General features: G+C 38.7%; 1 protein-coding gene across 6 annotated transcripts in view; it reads left to right on the forward strand.

Moving 5' to 3' along the window:
• LOC139450759 (thymosin beta-like) overlaps positions 1-19,850 on the forward strand; it is a 69,105-nt gene extending 49,255 nt beyond the window's left edge. For 4 of the 6 annotated variants that reach the window (XM_071232580.1, XM_071232582.1, XM_071232581.1 and 1 more), the window contains exons 3-8: positions 3,139-3,252; positions 7,607-7,720; positions 11,946-12,047; positions 13,597-13,710; positions 15,817-15,930; positions 18,485-19,850. In XM_071232580.1, coding sequence (XP_071088681.1) covers positions 3,139-3,252; positions 7,607-7,720; positions 11,946-12,047; positions 13,597-13,710; positions 15,817-15,930; positions 18,485-18,516 — 590 coding nt within the window. In that variant the 3' untranslated portion in view covers positions 18,517-19,850. The remainder of the gene's footprint in view (positions 1-3,138; positions 3,253-7,606; positions 7,721-11,945; positions 12,048-13,596; positions 13,711-15,816; positions 15,931-18,484) is intronic. The other 2 variants (XM_071232584.1, XM_071232585.1) reach the window with 2 other exon arrangements.
• Positions 19,851-20,181: the final 331 nt, after the last annotated feature.

Here is a 20,181-nt window from a genome sequence, read left to right on the forward strand (position 1 = left end):
CTTGATGGAAGCAGGAAATATTAACAAAAAGTAGGTGAAATATCAGAAATCTTAAAGACCCTGCCAAAAGTCAATATTTCACACACATGGCTTCTTGGTATAAATATTGTATCCCCATGTTGGATATATATTCCCCTACAGATATCAATACAGATGTTCTATGATGAGGAAATCATGTCAGTGAAGAATGTATGAAGTCAGCTTTGTTAGGATACTGTTTAAGCACTTTGCTCCAATAAACGCCCCTTGAACAACTTCTACACCAAGCTTTTACTAATCTTTATAAGCACCAGCACTAAGCACAGAAATTTGCTGGTGTACATCACAGACTTCTTCACAGAAAATAGCAGTGTAGAAGGGGTCATATTATTGCCTAGGTACTATTATTGACATGTTTTTAGTTTATAAATCAGAGCTCCAGATAAGCTTTTGGTGTTGTGGGTATTTTACCCATACATTTTAAAATCATTGGGTATCAGTAATTCTACCTGCGTATTCAAATTTCTGTTACCCACTAGTTTTTACACATGTGGGTATTTAAGTTAAATATTTAAAAACACTATTCATCTAGTCCCTGTAAACTGGTGTCGTGTGGGTTCGAGAGCTTTATAGGACTCAAAAATACCACGATACTTCCACAAAAAAGTGTGATGGCAAATGATCATGATGTAACTGTCATCGTGGAGTTTGGCAAGGTTGACGGAATGCCCCTTTATAATTTCAAAATAAGTTGCTGATTTGCTAATCGAATACGCAGGGTTACTTCACAATATTTTGATGATACGCACAAGTTTTATTTTTGTAGCGTATCTGTAATGTTCGTTGCGTATTTGATACGCTTGGATTATATTTTACTGTGTATTTCTGCATTTCTGATGCGTATTTCACGCAGATACGCAGCTTATCTGGAGGTCTGATAAATGCCATTTGAACTAAGTTTATTCTCTACCTTTTGATCTCGGACAACAAATTCAACCCGTGTGTGGTTTTGATAAGCCCCCTTTGTTAATTTTCTAAAGGCTGACATTGTCGGCAATAGTTTATTCATTTATGTTGATTAATATAATTATCAAGCCTTGGTTTACTTCTATCGCAATACTATTACACTGACTTTGTGTGCTGGCGATTAGGTGCCTCACCCTGGCAGGTGTGGGTTCGAATCCCGGACAGGACTCAACCCCAAAAAAGTACTAGAATCTGTACTTTACTAAGAAAGTGTTATCCCAAATATAACATTAGTTATATTACACTACTTGGCCATTATCGCATTACTATTACAATAGTGTTGGGTAATATAGCAATACTATCACAGTAGTGAAACTATAGCTCCAATAGGTACCTCTGCCTTTGAGGTGCAAGAGAGAACAGCAAACACTGCACTCTGCAACCGTTGCATTGCAAGATCACATGTCTATTATTGGTTTTCAAGGAAATACTTTCTATCTTCTTAATGATGGTGAATGGAAGGGTTAATTCAAAGTGAAGTTTCCCACATTACAAAGTTTTTCCCTGTACAGAAATTCCCTATTGTGATGATTACCCTTGTGTCAAGGTCATTGTTTACCACCCTACTGATGGAGTGCTAGGGATGGGTAATGGAGGTTTAAAGTGTATCACAATAATATTTTGCAATGTACTAGAACGTATTTCAATGCATATAACGATATATTGTATAATTCTAAATTTTTAATTCAGAAGCAATCTGATAAATTAAAGTATGAATTGAAGTTCATAAATGGAACAAAGCAAGATGCTGGCACAACATAATGTTTACCTATTTTAATAAATAAGCAGCCATCCCAGTGCCCTGGATGCTCGATCCTGGGCAGCAAAGGCACTAGACTAATATTTAACATTAACACCAGTCTTGATTAAAATTGCAGTTTGAAATGGCCCCCTATATATCGAGCATGAAAAAATGATATTGTCATATGATTCGTGGACAGAATGGACCTCAATTTACCTGTCTTACAGACCCTGATACAAATATATATCAAATACAGCCTATGCAAGTCTATAATGTTTGGCAAGTCTAGATTACTTCTGAAAATGAAGAGTGTCACTGGGCTCCCTTTTATTATATTTTTATTAAGATAACTGAACAACTTTTTTTTCTGTACGATACAGAGACTAGATGTTAGTCTACCTCAACCGATTAAGTAGTACTATTCAAGAATAATGTTGTGTGGTTTACAGACAGTCAGGAATTGGCATGACGTGTGACTGTACATGTGTGAACCATCTTGTGATTGTATGGACACAAATGTTGAGCTTTTGAGTTGTGTATGATTTTCTTGAATATTTCAGCTTAAGCTTTAGTAGATCATTCAACTGCTTTTCATGGTTACTCCACTGTACTATATGCCTGTATTTGCATATTGTTCAATATGAATCTGCTATCATTATTCCACAAACTTTAGAATTTGATGACACTTTAGGGTTTTAGATTTGTTCATTTTCTTGGAAACTGACTGATCATATTCGAAAGATTCCTCAATTTTTGTATTCCAATTTGGTATTGATATACCGGTAGAAAAATGTCATATCAAAATTTGATAAAATCATGTAAATATCCTAATGCGATTTGTCTCCAGCAAAATCACTGATCTTTAAACTCTTGGAATGACCTCTAATCATCCATTTTGCAACATATTTCGGTCTTTCTATTGGCTTTTGAACTTCTGTATATAAAAGGAGAAAAATCTGATGAAAAATTTGAAACATGTTTTGCAGATTTGACCTTGTGATTTGAAAATGGGGAAGAAAATGGTTTTGAAATCTGTTATTATTCTTATAACATTAAATTAAGTTTGGACATTTCATTTATTTGAAGGTTGGTCAATACCCAGAAAGATCATACTTGACTGAATGTAGCCAACGTTATTGCCTTATCAAGCAGCTACTCATCTTGAGAAAGATGCGAATACTCATATTCCTGTGGAGAACAAACCAAAAAGCATTTGAAAGATCAAATATCCTTTGCTACAGGGGACATTACATTTCTTTGTGAATACCTTGTATTGAACAAAAAATATTGCAGAATTGCAGAGACACTTTTCAAAATAGTTTATCTTGCTTATGGCATGGCCCCCAGTATAGCTGTGTCGGTGTTTCTGTGACAATCGCATGATGTTGTAGATCTAACTCAGGAGAAGAATCATCAACAATTCCTTGATGGAGTCAGCACGTTTGATAAGTCGACATTCCATCATGCGGAAACAAAGGAAAGGGTTATTCTGCCCGACACCAGTAGTGAGTTTGCTTGTCTTTCTGCTTTCTTTACTGTTTGATTGGCTGGAGGCGCTTGTTCAAAGTTGCATCATGGGATTTGCGAATATTGATGAAATTATTAATGGTTAATGTTCAGGAGGGATGAGAATTGTGTGCCGATCTGCCGAATTTCAAAGATTTCGTTATGTCATGAGTCACTTTTGTAATACATGCCATCACAATATAACAATAAGTCCCATAGTCCCCAAGACCCCCGGCTACTTTCAGTGCTGTATTTTTTAAATTATTCTCATGCTTGAAAAATTGAATGTGAATAAATTCTCAGTATTCGCAAATTTTTAGGACTGTGAACATGGCTCCATTTCGGCCTGTATTTATCTCTGTTGGGTACTATATAGATTCACTGCTTTTTTATGCTTTCAAGAGTTTGCTTTCGTTATTTATTGCTTTAACATGCTGCATATTGTAACATAGGTTGTTGGTATGCTTCTTGCATAGCTTCAGCTTGATTGGTTGCTAGGGCTTTGCAAAATGCTGCTTTAATAGTTATGGCTGCTTTAGCATTGCTGCAATATGATTGGTAGTTTAGATTAGGAGTTTCTGCAGCTTCAGCATTACTGTAATATGATTGGTTGTTTAGATTTATAGATTCTGCAGCTACAGTGTTGCTGCAATATGATTGATTGTAATGATTCTGTTTCCATAATGTTTTATGTTCTGTCTTTCAACACAAGGCCTGTCCTGGACATTGTCTTTATATTCAAGGTCAATTTACAATTATTTAGTGTTTGGCAAAGTCACAAATGTAAAGTTGAAAATGCTAACACTTGATTTGATTTCTGCATGCTGTATCCGTTCCCTGAGCATGTATATCCAATGTTGAGCAATGTGTATGTTTCTTCATCCCTTTTCTTAATTAACCAGTTAGCTCTGATTCCAGTGGACAACACACAAAAATGGTTGTCTTCCAAAGTCATGTAGTTAAATAAATCAAACTGAATTCTGTGACCATGAAACAAACACGCAGTCAGATGTTACAACTATCTTACTGTCTAAATGAACTCTATAAGGAGAAGGTAAAATCTACAATGGGTAAAGGGCAGATTAGGAAATGCCTTTGAATTTCAGTTTTGAAATATATTTGAAAGTGGTTGACATTTTTACAAGCCTTGTACCACCAGTGAGTATGGTTTTACGCCGCTTTTAGCAATATTCCAGCAATAATCACGGCAGGGGGCACCAGAAATGGGCTTCACACATTGTACCCATGTCGGGAATCGAACCCGGGTCTTCGGCGTGATGAGCAAACGCTATAACCACTGGGCTACCCGACCGCCCCCTTGTACCACAGTGATCATCTCTACCACATATACTGCTTGTAAACCAAACTTAAACTTTACAAACAAGGCCTTAGTATGAAAAGGCAGTGTGCCAATAACAGTCCCACAATGCCTTGTGATGTGAGTCAGTGACGGGTAAAATAGACAGTTTTACTTGTGAAAGAGATCACTGTTAGAGGCTCCTGTCCTCTGGGTATAAGTTACAGTACGTGGTATTCTAACAATGTTCAACTTGACTCGGCTGCTGACTGCGGTAATAGTCCAGATCTTACTTCAGGGAAATAGTTAAAAATGTTGTTTTGGTGTGCCTGGATGATGTCTATTGGTCTGCCTGGATCCTGAGGTAGCCTTTCTGTCAGTTTGTAAAATGACTGAAATATTTAGGCATTTAGTTAATTGCCTAAGCGAATCACATTTTAAATGTAACATATATAAGTTCACAACTACACAAGACAGTGTAGTATCAGCACCAAGTCTGTCTATATTCTACCTTGTTGCTGAGCAAACAGCGCAACTATGTCTATGTCATGTGAACAGCCCAGTGTAGACCCTCCCTTTACCCTATATGATGCCCTATCATTGTCTTTTAACCAGTGTATAGCCAGCTGTGCATGTGATACCCTTATATTGACCAAGCATCCTGGTGTAACCCTATATCTCACTCCCTCACGTCTTCCGATCATCCTGATCCTCTAAGCACAGGTCAGTATCGTGGGTAGCTCAGTCATCTTAAGTGGGGACGGGTCCAAATTTATTTCCCAGGGACTCGCTGTAGGTCTGAAGAGTTGGGTACAAAATGTCTAATTAGGTACTGTTTACCTGGAGACCAGGTAAAAACTCTTAAGATAGACTTATAAGAGGATTGGATCATGCATACACTGAAGTTGAAGCTTTATCTTTACTCAAACATATAAAAGTCAGAAGGAATGCAGGCATAGTCAGACAGAAATGCAAAAATTAGCAATTTGTAGTGTTACCATGGAGTTTTATTGTTATTTTCAATAAACAATTTATCACATGACTATTCATGGTTCTGGGGAGTTCTGTGGGTACCTGGCACCTGCTCAGGACATCCCTTCAGAGTTGCATCCCTTAGGACCAGACACCTGTAATCATGGGTTCAAATCTTGGGTCGCCCTGATTATGTTTCTAGAATTGTCAGCACCTGTGCCAGTGGGTTTCACCAAAGGGGTAAACACTGTAAGACCTGAATCACCTCCGATAATCCACCCACATGAAGCTGACATTTTGTGATATTACTGAAATACTGTTCCAAACAGCATTAAACCCATCTCCCTCACCTCATTTGACCCCATATGTCACATGGCATGGGCGACTGTGGAATAACACCATGGTCATGATCGACAGGAGATGTAACCAATAGGAAGCCATTGCAATGCTTTTCTCTCAATAACCTATAGGTAGGTCTGTATTTGATACCTGTCTGATACTTTTGTATGTTAAAAAAAAATTTCAAATCTTCATTACAAAACATGTAGCCAGTAAGAACTGTTCATCTTTAAAGTATAAGGTCGGGAAGACATGCTAAATTTTGATTGGTCAAAATAATGTGCCTTGAATCTGATTGGCTATCAGCACAGATGCTGATTGCAACAGCCATGCAATGAAAGTTCCAGCAATTCAGGACATCAAGATAAAGATATGCAACTCTACAGTGAATCTCCCATTTACTCAACAGTAGTACATTGTATATCCTGAATAACACTAACAGCATCCTGTTGTATTGTATCGCTATCAGTGGCACAGGGTTCCCATGGGCAAGTGACACTATAGATGTCTTACATTCTACAGAGAGACGACCAAAGTCAAAGAAGTTTATTCATTCAACAATAATCAAAGAATTATCGTAGTCACGTAGTATAACTTGGTTATGTCTATTTATGCCTTGTAACTTATCACCACCACCCCTACCCCCCTCAAACCCCCAAAATGGGGGTTTCCTGTTTCCTGACAGACCATCATATGAGTGGCACCTTTGCCTTTTCTTACCATCTGTGTATTGTCTTTATTTTATGCCACTAGTGTAAATTTAAAATTGTTGCTCTTGGCTAAGCAACCCAGCAAACCCAACAAAACTATACACTACCAGACTTCTACAAAAGATCTGATTTAATACTTTTCTTTTCTTTTTGAAATGATACCTTTTGATGCAAACAATGTGATGTCAACATCAATGAAACAAGCCCATGGTTACCCTGAGATAGCTGATTTCCTATCATGTAATAACAAGACTTGTATCACACATGTTGTGGTCCTGTATATCTCATACCATGGTACCTGTACACATTGCATGTAATAATACGACATTTATCTCACAAGTGATTGTCCCGTATACCACATAGCAGGTGCCCGTACACACTGCATGTAATAAAACTTCTATAATAAACAATGTCAACATACATTTGCTGAATTGATATATTTTATTGTACGTTGGTAACAGGCATTGGAGCAAATTAACTTTTTCATTTTATTTTCATATTGTTAATAGCACTTCAATGCTTTTTAGAAGTTTGTGTTTATTTTCAAATTGTCAGGATTTAAATCATTATGGGAGCATCTTAGTTATTGAGACCCATTCATCTTCTTACACAGAGAATGTCATATTAAATCTGTACCGAAGCAGTCATTTTGTAAATATCCCAACCATTTGATCAAACTTGGAATGTTTATATCTATCTACCGTTAGTATTTTCGAAAAATTAATTTAATAAAATACTTACATAAGGTAGAAATGAAAAGAAAATGGTTTGTTCACCCCCACACCTAAAACATTCTTATTTCTGTCACAATTTTTAAAATTAATGTTGAAATGCATAAATTATTTCCCCTCCCTGATTGCAAGGCTGGCCATTTGAGTACAGATCAGTATGACATTGTTTCACTATTCTGACCTTTGAAGGTCAAGGTTTCAATTAATTTCTCCTTTCATTTCCTCATTATCCCGGGTTGTTATTGCTGCCCGTCTGCTTATTGTTGCACTGTGACGTCTGCTTTGCACGGCTAATCGTGGCCAGTTCTAGAGGAGGAGAAGAAGAGGGAAACTCACCTCCAGGACATTAACAAGTTTCCCCGCACTGGGCTTAAACGCACTATCTCTCAGGAGAAGAATGTCCTGCCCGATGTACAAAGTAGGTGTTACTGATTGTGTGATGTGTACACTTCTGTTTGTACAGTATGTGTCTGTACTCATCCTAGTGCCCACCCAAATACCCATGTAAGTACCCATCCAAATTCCCACTGGATTGCCACCACATACCCACCTGAATATCCACCCCGATTCATCCCAGCCCCTCCGGAATCCTGGAGCTCGATAGCACCCACATCTACCCTTACACCCCTCCCCCTGCCCATTCCTTCCCACACTCCACTCCCTGGACAAGGACGACTTGATGGCCATGGTCTAAACAAGAACATGAAAAAAGGACCGAAAGACATTAAAGATGGTAGTTTGACATTCAGCATTATGCATTTAAGGGAATAAATCAGTGACTGGTCGGCTCAGCTAGCATATAAATGATTATATGGAAGTGGACCAAACAGATTGGTAGGGTCATCAAAAACAGATTTAAGAAATACATTTTTACACTGTAATGTTCGTTGCGTATTTGATACGATGGATTTTATTTTACTGCGTATTTCTGATACATATTTTACGCAGATACGCAGCTTATCTGGAGCTCTGTTTACACTTTAGTCATTTACCTGAGATCTGTAGTCTCACTGTGGAAGGGAAAGTTGAGTCCAGTTCAGTGAGATTTTAGTTACAGGATATTGCACAATAATCAAGCCTTCCATCTTGGGTGAGATGATTTTCAGTTGGCCAGAGGTTTACAAAGAGGCTTGTTCAGGGTCTGTACACAAGATAGTGGGGTGTTATTTGTGCAGACCCAATAATAAATGGCAGCTTATTGTCAAGAACAGATTACTGAATGGGTGTTACGTGTGAAAAGTTAATCTGAATTGCATCCTTTGTCCTATTCAGTCTGGTGTGCAGAAGCCTGGATTAGTCAAATATTCATTGATGATGCCATATTTACTTTAACAAGCGGTTCTTCTTTGGAGAAGCTTCCAAACCCCTCAGACCTGTGAAGATCCGGGGTAGAACAGGTCATCAGCAACCCATGCTTGCCGTAAAAGGCGACTATGCTTGTTGTAAAAGGCGACTTACGGGATCGGGTGGTCAGGCTCGCTGACTTGGTTGATGCATGTCATTGATCCCAATTCCTTGGATCGATGCTCATGATATTAATCACTGTATTGTCTGGTCCAGACAATTATTTACAGACCCCCGTTATATAGCTGGAATATTGCTGAGTGCGGCATTAAACAACAAACAAACAACCAACCAAATCCAAACCCCTCACGTATTTGAGGTCCGGGAGTAATTAGAGACCTGGCGTTTTATAATTCAACTACAGTGTTACGTAAGCTTTTGACATACAGTAGAACATAATGTTCTTGATGCAGGATTTATTTTAACATCAAGATTGAACCTGAACATATTAAGATGAAATAGCAACAAGAACATTTATATTCCAGGGTCATTTAAATCTAATATACCTAGTGCCTATTAGAGTCCCAGTACTTATTTAAGGAAATATGGTATATTAAATTTGGCCCTGAAAGTTTGGTCTGGTTTTGACACATTCTAAATGATGATAATTAATTCTAGCCATTGTCCCTATATACCTTGAAGCAGCGACATTGTTGTATCAGCAACCCTGTGAGCAGGACGGACTTGTCAATTGCTGTGAATTTGGGATCTATAGTGCATGACTTGTTTGCTGTGTGTTTTAGGCCTACTAAATAGAGTTGCTGTGTGTTTGTATTAGATGTGGGGCATGTCATTACCGTCATGGAACTGAGCAACTTGGAGAGACCTCTAATATTTAGATGAATGTCTTTAAATATTGTTGCACAAGCATTGAAATGTTTTCTTGTGTCCAGCGCATTCAAATTCACCCTGGACAAATGTATGTCCTTACACCTATATATATGTCTGATTTCATAGATATTTTTCTTTATTTCAGCATAAACACCCAATTCTTTCATAATTCTTTCATAACAATAGTTAATTGACTATTGAGTAAAGTAATATGGAAAAATCGGGTATTTTTTTACTTTTTTCTGGTATTATATATTTTGAGGGAATCATTTTTCTATAAAGAATCAGTAAAGAATTTTTTACACAAATAGAAATTGAAACCTCGCCATAAAAAGTATGGAGCTTGGCCAGGTACTTGGTCATTGAAAGGTCAGGGGCATGGGTGGCCGAGTCTTCTAAGGCACCGTGATTCGCTGTGCAGAGTTGCGTCCCTTGGGTATGCCAGAAACCTATGATTGTGGCTTCGAATCCCGTTTGCCTCAATTATGTTTCTAGGTTTGTCAGCACCATACCCGTGGTAAACGTCTGAGACCTGCATCACTTTGGGCTTTCCTCCCACATTAAGCTGACATGCCGTGATATAACTGGAATACTGTTAAAAGCGGCGTTAAACCCAACTCACTCACTCACTCATTGAAAGGTCATTGATTATGCATTTAGGTCTGTCAGCACCATACCCATGCTCGTGGGTTTCACCAAAATTGGTGTATGTTGTAGACCTGCAACTCTTGAGTTTTCCTCCCTCATTACGCTGACATGCTGTGAGATAACTGGAATACTGTTCGAAGCAGCCTGAATCTCAACTCACTCACTCATTGATAAGCATCAAACAGGCATTATGACAAAAATTAATTTTGTTTTATTCTAACCCAATTCTGGCTGGTCGCCTAAGCAGCAGTTTATTGCTATTAATTCATAAAGTGTTTGATTGCTTACTAATCGCATACAAACTTGGACAGTGTGCAAGGTACAGTTTTGTCCTAGAATTTTCTATAGTATCCCGATGTAGATGGTAGATGGTAGATTTTCAGTCATCATGAACTTATAGAAATCCTTATTTGGGTAAAGTTTTCATAGTACAGTGTGGACAGATATATGTATTTTCCTATGTATATATACTGAACAAATGTTTTTAAGGATCATGAATATTTGTAGGATTTTATTTTTAAATTGTGTGCTTTCATCACTACAAAAAATATCCCTAAAAATATTCCCTGACTTCTTTTGTTCAGTATACACAGTTTGCAATCAGCCACAAAGAGTTGTATAATTTTGCTTTTTAAATTCCATATATTATTCAATTATTCATATAACACTATTCTGTTTTGCTTCTTGTGTTATATTTGATGCACATAGCTAGGAGTGCCTTTGTATTTAGTGCTATGGAGATATGCATTAGTTTGCCTTATTACCTTGTAGTTGTATAAATTTATCCAGTTTTGTCGTTCTAGATGCTTTCGTTCTGCTGATTTATTATATTTAATCAAATTACTGTTTGATGTTGATAGGGGAAAAAATACTGAATTATATGTCTAAGAAAAGCTTGAAGAAGTTATATATATATATATATTTTCAAATTCTTTTGACACCATGTCAAATTATGAAATGACTGCCATTCTATTACTAAGTTCTTAATGAAGTAAGATAATCATTTGTTTATGTGCTAAAGGAATGTCTTCTTGTATGTGATGGGGAAAATGCTATGAAAATGCATCAATACTGATGAAAATAAATACAGGAATGGCAAACAGTGAAGTTTATATTTGAAAGGCATGAAATGTCACAGCTATTGCATGAAGTCATTAAACATGTCATAGCTCGCTCACTGGAGGGGGCACAGGTTGCCCTGTCGTTTAAGTCATTGCAATCCACTGTGCAGAGTTACATCCCTTTGCGTGCCAGAATCCTGAGATCATGAGTTGGAGTCCCTGTTAGCCCAATTATGTTTAGGTTAATCAGCACCATACCCTTGCTCGTGGGTTTCAGCAACTGTCTAAGGCATGCATTACTTTGGGCTTTCCTTCCACATTAAGCAGCTATGCCATGATATATATAACTAGAATACTGTTCAAAGTGGTGTTGGGGGCCACGGGTGGCCCAGTCGTCTAAGGCGCCGCGATTCGCTGTGCAGAGTTGCGTCCCTTCGGCACGCCAGAAACCTATGATCATGAGTTCGAATCCCGGTTCGCCCCGATTATGTTTCTAGATTTGGCAGCACCATACCAGTGCTTGTGTGTTTCACCGAAGTGGTAAACGTCCGAGACCTGCATCACTTCGAGCTTTCCTCCCACATTAAGCTGACACGCCATGATATAACTGGAATAGTGTTAAAAGCGGCGTTAAACCCAACTCACTCACTCACTATGACTAACTATTCTGTAATATATCTATGTGTTCTGTTATTGTTTTGTAAGTATTTGTGGTAAAGAAAAGTCAATAATAGGCTGATCGGTTGTTTTTGTCTGCAGCCCTGGCCCAGGAAAAGACCATGCATAACATCAGCCAGTTCGACAAGTCTGGACTGAAGAAGGCAGAGACTGTGGAGAAGAAAGTTCTTCCTAACAGTGAGGGTAAGAAGAAGCACAATAACCACACAATTACTTCTTCACCATATGAAGGGCCCTGCTCCAGGAACCAACTTCTGACCAACTTCAAGAGAAATCTGTAATTAATCTTTTTAACCTTTAGCCTGCTGAATTATTTTCACACTTCTTACCCCTGCCTGCTGGATTGATTTTAGCATAAGGCGCTCTAAAGAAGGTCGGTGATTTCAAACAGTCGGTGCCTCATTAAACAAGGGCCAATTGAAGAAATATTTGGCACATTTATTCATGATAGAAAACTACACAGTACTATATAAAAATATCCCGATGTTTTCAATCATACCAAGGTTAAGACCAAAGCGAACACAAAATTTGTAAATTTTCCTAAGACCAACATTTTTCATGACAATCCTCCATGGGGATTCCCAGTTAGAATATGTACCCAGCAACCTATGCTGCTGGTATGAGTTGACCAAATAGATCAGTAGGTCAAAGGTCAGTGTCTTGGGTGATTGGGTGTCATCATACCCCAATTTCGTGGATCGTTGCACACAATATCAATCACTCGATCGTCTGGTTCGGATTTGATTACCGGTAGTTACAGACCACCGTCATGTTGCTGGAATATTGCTGAGTTTGGTGTTCAACAACAACAAACAAACATGACGGTCCATATTTTCTTGTGTATATTATATTTATTTTCCAGAAAACAGCAACGCAGAAGCAGTATATTATTGTTCAGGAACTATATTCGAAAATGTTTTACTTTCATTGACATTTGAACTTTGTTTGGGGGCACGGATGGCCCAGTCGTCTAAGGCGCTGCGATTCACTGTGCAGAGTTGCATCCCTTGGTACGCCAGAAACCTATGATTGTGTGTTCGAATCCCGGTTCGTCCCGATTATGGTTCTAGGTTTGTCAGCACCATACCCGTGCTCGTGGGTTTAACCGAAGTGGTAAATGTCTGAGACCTGCATCACTTTGGGCTTTCCCCCCACATTAAGCTGACACGCCGTGATATCACTGGAATACTGTTAAAAGGGGCGTTAAACCCAACTCACTCACTGAACTTTGTTTGTTCATTACTGCAGAATCTCTGAAATCAACTTGTACTTGGTTTTAATAGTTTTCTAAGAGTCCAGGACGATTATTATGATGAACACAACACTGATAAAAGCACCATACAACTCACTTTCTCCTTCATTCACAAATGTCTGCTTGAATATGAGGCTGAATATGTATTAAGCAAATTAACTTGTATGCAAATTATAACTATGCAAATTATAACTATCTAAAGTTTCGAGGTTTGTCATCACCATACCCGTGCTTGTATTTCACCAAACTTGTAAATGTCGAAGTCACTATATGGCTGAAATATTGCCGATGTGACGTTAAATCTTAACTCACTCACTTACTTACTGTAAATGTCGAAGACCTGCATCACTTCGGGCTTTTCTCCCACATCAAGCTTACATGCCGTGATATAACTGGAATACTGTTAAAAGCGGCGTTAAACCCAACTCACTCACTCACTCACTCACTCACTCACTCACTCACTCCATTGTATTGTTTTAGACATTGGCCAGGAAAAGAAGGAGACTGAACTGAGGAAATCTATTGGAGAATTCAGCAAGGATAACCTGAAGCACGCAACTACGAACGAGAAAAATACCCTTCCACCAAAAGATGGTATGTCCTCAGAATAATACAAATTATGTGGATTGTTGCTCAGTCCATCATCCTCAGTTGGGTCATCACATATTTGATAAGCTGCCTTGGAATGCCTTAGATATTGCTTTCTGAGATGAAACAAGTCAAGTGGTCTAAGATGATGCAATTTGCTGTGCAGAGTTACCTCCCTTAGTTGCCAGGGTATGCTGGTCCGGAGGTTGAATTAAAAAATAATTAAATACTCTATTTAAGAGAGCAGTTGGAAGTGTCTTTATTTCCGTAAATTTTGCAACATTCTCTCCCTTCTCCTTAATTGTGCAAATGTTGAAGGTCTTTATTTCCGTAATTTTTGCAACATTCTCTCCCTTCTTCTTAATTGTGCAAATGTTGAAGGTCTTTATTTCCATAAATTTTGCAACATTCTCTCCCTACTTCTTAATTGTGCTAATGTTTAAGGTCTTTATTTCCATAAATTTTGCAACATTCTCCCCCTCCTTCTTAATTGTGCAAATGTTGAAGGTCTTTATTTCCATGAATTTTGCAACATTCTCTCCTTTCTTCTTAATTGTGCAAATGTTGAAGGTGAGGTGAGGTGCAATGGGGTTTAACGTCGCGTCCAAGATTATTGCACTTATATAGCGACGTGCATGTACGTGTGCGTTTGTGTGGCTGCTTGTACTAGTCCGGACTGATGCTAGCCGATTTATAGTGCTAGCTCACTGAGATATAATGTTTAACATGAATACCCCACTCAGACACAGTATACTGACTCCGAGCCGACCAGTCCTTGTTTTAGCCCCCTAATGCCGAGCTCCAGACAGGGTAACAACAAGTACCATCTTTTAACATCTTTTGGTATGACGTGGCTGGGGATCGAACCCCTGACCACAGAGACGGTCTGCAAATGTTGAAATGCTAAAAGAATATTTCAGAAAGAAAATCACAACAACAGAAATTGTGTAGACCTCACCAACCAGAAACACACAATCTTCTATATCGTGCGGTGGGGTAGCCCAGTAACTGAAGGTCTGGGTTCGATTCCCCATTTGGGTACGCTGTGTGAAGCCAATTTCTGTTGTACCCAGCACTGATATTGCTAGAAAATTGCTAAAAGTGGCATTAAACCACACTTACTCACTCCATCTTGTGTTTCAGTTTATATTACCTTCAGTAGTGAAGCTGTTCATTGTTAGAGTTAAAATATGATGATGAGAGCTGTTATATATGTTTGTGACTTAAACTGTACAAACTGGAATATTTGTTAACCTCCAGCTCTCCGTGGTCTAAAGCGTATGCAAGGAGATGTCGCTATATAAGTGCAAAAATCTTGGACACGCCGTTAAACCCGATTTCACCTCACCTCACCTCACCGTATGCAAGGAGAGCGGAATGACAGTGGTTCGATTCCCAGTCGCGTAATACCAAAAGACATAAAAGATAGTACTTCTTTTTACCTCCCAGGTGTGGGGCATTAAGGGTATTAAATAAGGACTGGTCAGCTGTCGGTGTACTGTGTCTGACTGGGGTATCCATGTTAAACCATGTCATGGTATCTCAGTAGGCACGCACTAAAAAGAGAGACTAGTACAAGCAGCAACACACACAAGCCAACCACGTTGCAATAGTCTTGAAGGCAGCATTAAAGCCCATTTCATTTCACCTCGGGGCACGGGTGGCCCAGTCGTTTAAGGCGCCGCAATTCGGCTGTGCAGAGTTGTGTCCTTTGGGCATGCCAGAAACCTATGATTGTGGCTTCGATTCCTGTTTCGCCCCGATTATGTTTCTAGGTTTGTCAGCACCATACCCGTGCTCATGGGTTTCACCGAAATGGTAAACGTCTGAGACCTGCATCACTTTGGGCTTTGCTCCCACATTAAGCTGACACACCGTGATATAACTGGATAACTGTTAAAAGTGGCGTTGAAACCCACTTCACTCAGTCACTCATTTCTTCTCATACAGCTTGAGTATTCCTGACTGCAATGAAACAACTCTAAGGGGTTGTTGCTCATGCAGTCGACCCTTGGTTTGCCTGCTTCCAGTGGAAAATGTACATGTTAAGTTGTATTGCTTCTCTATGCAGTAAACCACACGTGTACAATCAGTTTATTTTGTGTCTTTCAGCCATTGAAGAGGAGAAGAAACAAAAGGAGTTTGAAAATTCGATCCAGCGTTTCCCGAAGGGCAGCCTTAAGAAGACAGACTACAAGGAGAAAACTTGTTTGCCTTCCAAAGAAGGTAACGAGAGACAACTAGATCACTCTTAGAGACAATCAGATCAGCTCGGGCCAAAGGTGTACCGACCCATGAAAATCCGGGGTAGAATAGGTCTTCAGCAACCCATGCTTGCCGTAAAAGGCGACTATGCTTACCGTAAAAGGCGACTATGCTTGTCGTAAAAGGAGACTATGCTTGTCGTAAAAGGAGACTATGCTTGTTGTAAGAGGAGACTAACGGGATCGAGTGGTCAGGCTCGCTGACTTGGTTGATGCATGTTATCGTATCCCAATTACGTGGATCGATGCTCAGGATGTCAATCACTGGATTGTCTGGTCCAGACTCGATTATTTACAGACCACTGTCATATAGCTGGAATATTGCTGAGTGCGGAGTTAAACAACAAACACCAAACAACATCAACATACGTGTACCAGTTGTCTAAGGAGCTTCCATTGACTGCACCCCTTTGCACGCCAGAAACCTATGATTGTGGGTTTGAATCCTGGTTCACCCCAATAATGTTTCTAGGTTTGTCAGCACCATACCTGTGCTTGTGTGTTTCGCCACTTTGGGCTTTCCTACTACATTAAGCTGACACACCATGATATAACGGGAATAATGTTCAATGCAGTATTAAACCCAGTTCACTCACTCACTCTTGATGGTGAAAGGCCTATTACTAATTAGCAAGTGTGCAAAATTAGTGTGTGACATGAGGTAAAGTCTCCGGTAACTTCAGTCAGTCTATGATATAATAATAAATGTGCAAGACCAATTGTATATGACAGCTTTTCTGGTTAGTCTGCAATGTTCATAAATGGTCATACAAGCTTTACAATAGACCAATAGTTCATGGAACCTCTTCAAGGGATTACTCTCCATTACTGTGTTCTGATGTTTCAGCCAAGGTTTAGATGAAGTAATCAGTGCGGAGTCTGATGTTTCAGCCCGGGTTTAGATGAAGTAATCAGTGCAGTGTCTGATATTTCAGCCAAGGTTTAGATGAAGTCATTAGTGCAGTGTCTGATGTTTCAGCCAAGGTTTAGATGAAGTCATTAGTGCAGTGTCCTATGTTTCAGCCCAGGTTTAGATGAAATAATCTGTGCAGTTTCTGATGTTTCAGCCTTGGTTTAGATGAAGTCATTAGTGCAGTGTTTGATGTTTCAGCCGAGGTTTAGATGAAGAAATCAGTGCAGTGTCTGATGTTGCAGCCTTGGTTTAGATGAAGTCATTAGTGCAGTGTCTGATGTTTCAGCCCAGGTTTAGATGAAGTCATTAGTGCAGTGTCTGATGTTTCAGCCCAGGTTTAGATGAAGAAATCAGTGCGGAGTCTGATGTTTCAGCGAAGGTTTAGATGAAGAAATCAGTGCGGAGTCTGATGTTTCAGCCAAGGTTTAGATGAAGTGATCAGTGCAGTGTCTGATGTTTCAGCCAAGGTTTAGATGAAGTCATAAGTGCCGTGTCTGTTTCAGCCAAGGTTTAGATGAAGTCATTAGTGCAGTGTCTGATGTTTCAGCCCAGGTTTAGATGAAATAATCTGTGCAGTTTCTGATGTTTCAGCCTTGGTTTAGATGAAGTCATTAGTGCAGTGTTTGATGTTTCAGCCAAGGTTTAGATGAAGAAATCAGTGCAGTGTCTGATGTTTCAGCCTTGGTTTAGATGAAGTCATTAGTGCAGTGTCTGATGTTTCAGCCCAGGTTTAGATGAAGTGATCAGTGCAGTGTCTGATGTTTCAGCCAAGGTTTAGATGAAGTCATTAGTGCAGTGTCTGATGTTTCAGCCAAGGTTTAGATGAAGTCATTAGTGCAGTGTCTGATGTTTCAGCCTTGGTTTAGATGAAGTGATCAGTGCAGTGTCTGATGTTTCAGCCCAGGTTTAGATGAAATAATCTGTGCAGTGTCTGATGTTTCAGCCTTGGTTTAGATGAAGTCATTAGTGCAGTGCCTGATGTTTCAGCCTTGGTTTAGATGAAGTGATCAGTGCAGTGTCTGATGTTTCAGCCAAGGTTTAGATGGAGTAATTAGTCCAGTGTCTGATGTTTCAGCCTTGGTTTAGATGTATAATTAGTGCAGTGTCTGATGTTTCAGCCTTGGTTTAGATGAAGTCATTAGTGCAGGGTCTGATGTTTCAGCCTTGGTTTAGATGAAGTGATCAGTGCAGTGTCTGATGTTTCAGCTCAGGTTTAGATGGAGTAATTAGTGTTTAAGATGCTAATGTAAGAGGTATTTACAAAGCATTTTTCTAATATAATAAGAGCAGGTCTTTGTCCCAGCTGGTCACTGGAGGAGATAAAATCACTGCAAACATATTGTGAAAAGTTCATCTTGGGTCACATATTTAGATTTCCAAAAGTTCAACGTGTAAGAAATGAAAAAGGACATTTGAGAGGTCTGATAATTGTCATACCAATATTTCAAAGTTTTCCGCAACTTTGACATTCCAGTGGGCCAATTAGAACCCATATCCTACCCTGACCTTTTTCTGCGCCAGCCAAAGTGCCAAACCTAGTCCTCCTTTAAATGTCACACACTTTTGCAATGAATTTGAGAGTGACTCTGCTTGTGTGTTTCAGATATCGAAGCCGAGAAGTCTGGTGCAGCATAGACAAGGGCTATGACTTGTTGCTACAGGTTACCGACTGCATGTTACTACTTGTATCTAGCATTGTACATAGACATGTGATAAAACATTATATACAACATGTATATGATGCATACCATCTGGACTTTACAGCTGACTTAAATTCCCTGCATATTCAAAAGCAAATTTCCAACATAAAATTCAAGTATTGATTTCCTGATTTTGCATCCTGAAATAGAAGTTGCCAAAGTTTTCAACTTTGCATTTTTATTATGAGAATTATTTCAATACAGAGATGTATCTTGGCCATCTGAACGGCAAATATTGAACGAAAGCCAGTAAAAAAATCCAAATTAGTACTAATGTTATGGCTTTGTAAAATTTTAGAAAATATGAACCTTACAAATTCCAATTTTGAAAAAAATAATGATTGCTAAGGGCACTTTGTTTTGAATTTTCGATATGTCCCTGCAATAATACAGTTCATCGTTATTATACACTTGTTAGAACAAACCATGGCATTATCTTGGGCAGTGACTATCTAGAGGTGTTATACGTCATGCAGCAACCTGGGTGTACAGTATACACCAACTGTATTCCATGCATTTCATTGAGTTTATTGTTATAGATGTGTAGACAGTCAGTTGTTCAGCACCGACCCCTCTAGCAGATTGTGCTATCACTTGTATCCAGGTTCAGGGCCAACATTCATACTTCTCCATCGATCATGCGACTTGTTACATAGCCAAGATGAGTTATCTCCCTTGATTTTGTCTGTTTCTTCTACTCAAAGTGATTTTACCATGTCTAGATATGACAGACCAAGAAATGATCAGTGTTTGAATAGTCTTTACTAATCCTGTACATCTAATGTAAAATTAAACCTGTTTTTATGTTATAGTTGTTGAGGGAATTGATTTGATCTAGTGGTTAATGCGTTTTGCATTAAACCCATTTTGAATTTGTTTACTTTTATTTTTGATTATATGTAAATCATTTGATAAAGTTTAATGATTTCTTGTTGGAAAAATCAGGTTATTAACATCCTAAATTGACAAAAATGGAAAATGTGTACAAAACAGTTGATTCAGCTTGTTATGTGAAGTTGATACCGTAGTCAACATTTTTAGCGCCCTACATCAAGAGACACAAAGTAATAATTCAGAAGATGTGGCACAGTATACCGAAATGTTCTCACATCCCTAATGCATAGAAAGCATAGGGTGATATGTCTTTTTCTACCCGTTGGGATCTATGTGGAAATATTCAGAAATCGTCTGCGTCTAGAGATTTAAATTACAGGAAATTGTATCATGTTGTAGCTCGAGCACACAATTCAGCTATTTGTTACAGTGTCATGGCTCACGAGTAAACTGGAACGATATGACTTGTACTTTTTGGTCAATCCTCTGATCTTGTTTGTTTCTGAATGTCAGGAGAAGAAATGTGGTGCTTTATACTTTTTCATGTCGGTTTATGTAGTTTCTATACCTTCATATGTACTTAGAATGTTTACAGCCTGTGCTTGATTTATTACCAGTATTAACCTTGCCAAGTTACACACAGAAGCTAGTCCAAAATTGTCGATAAGAAAAAATATATACAAAACTTCGAAACATTGCTGTTATTTTGATCAGTTTGATCTGTTTGTTTTTAAATATTAATTTTTGAAACTTTTGTTCATTTTTA

The sequence above is a fragment of the Haliotis cracherodii genome, unplaced genomic scaffold, assembly GCF_022045235.1.
Source record: "Haliotis cracherodii isolate W230 unplaced genomic scaffold, xgHalCrac1.p SCAF_8, whole genome shotgun sequence".
In the NCBI taxonomy this organism is placed as follows: domain Eukaryota; kingdom Metazoa; phylum Mollusca; class Gastropoda; order Lepetellida; family Haliotidae; genus Haliotis; species Haliotis cracherodii.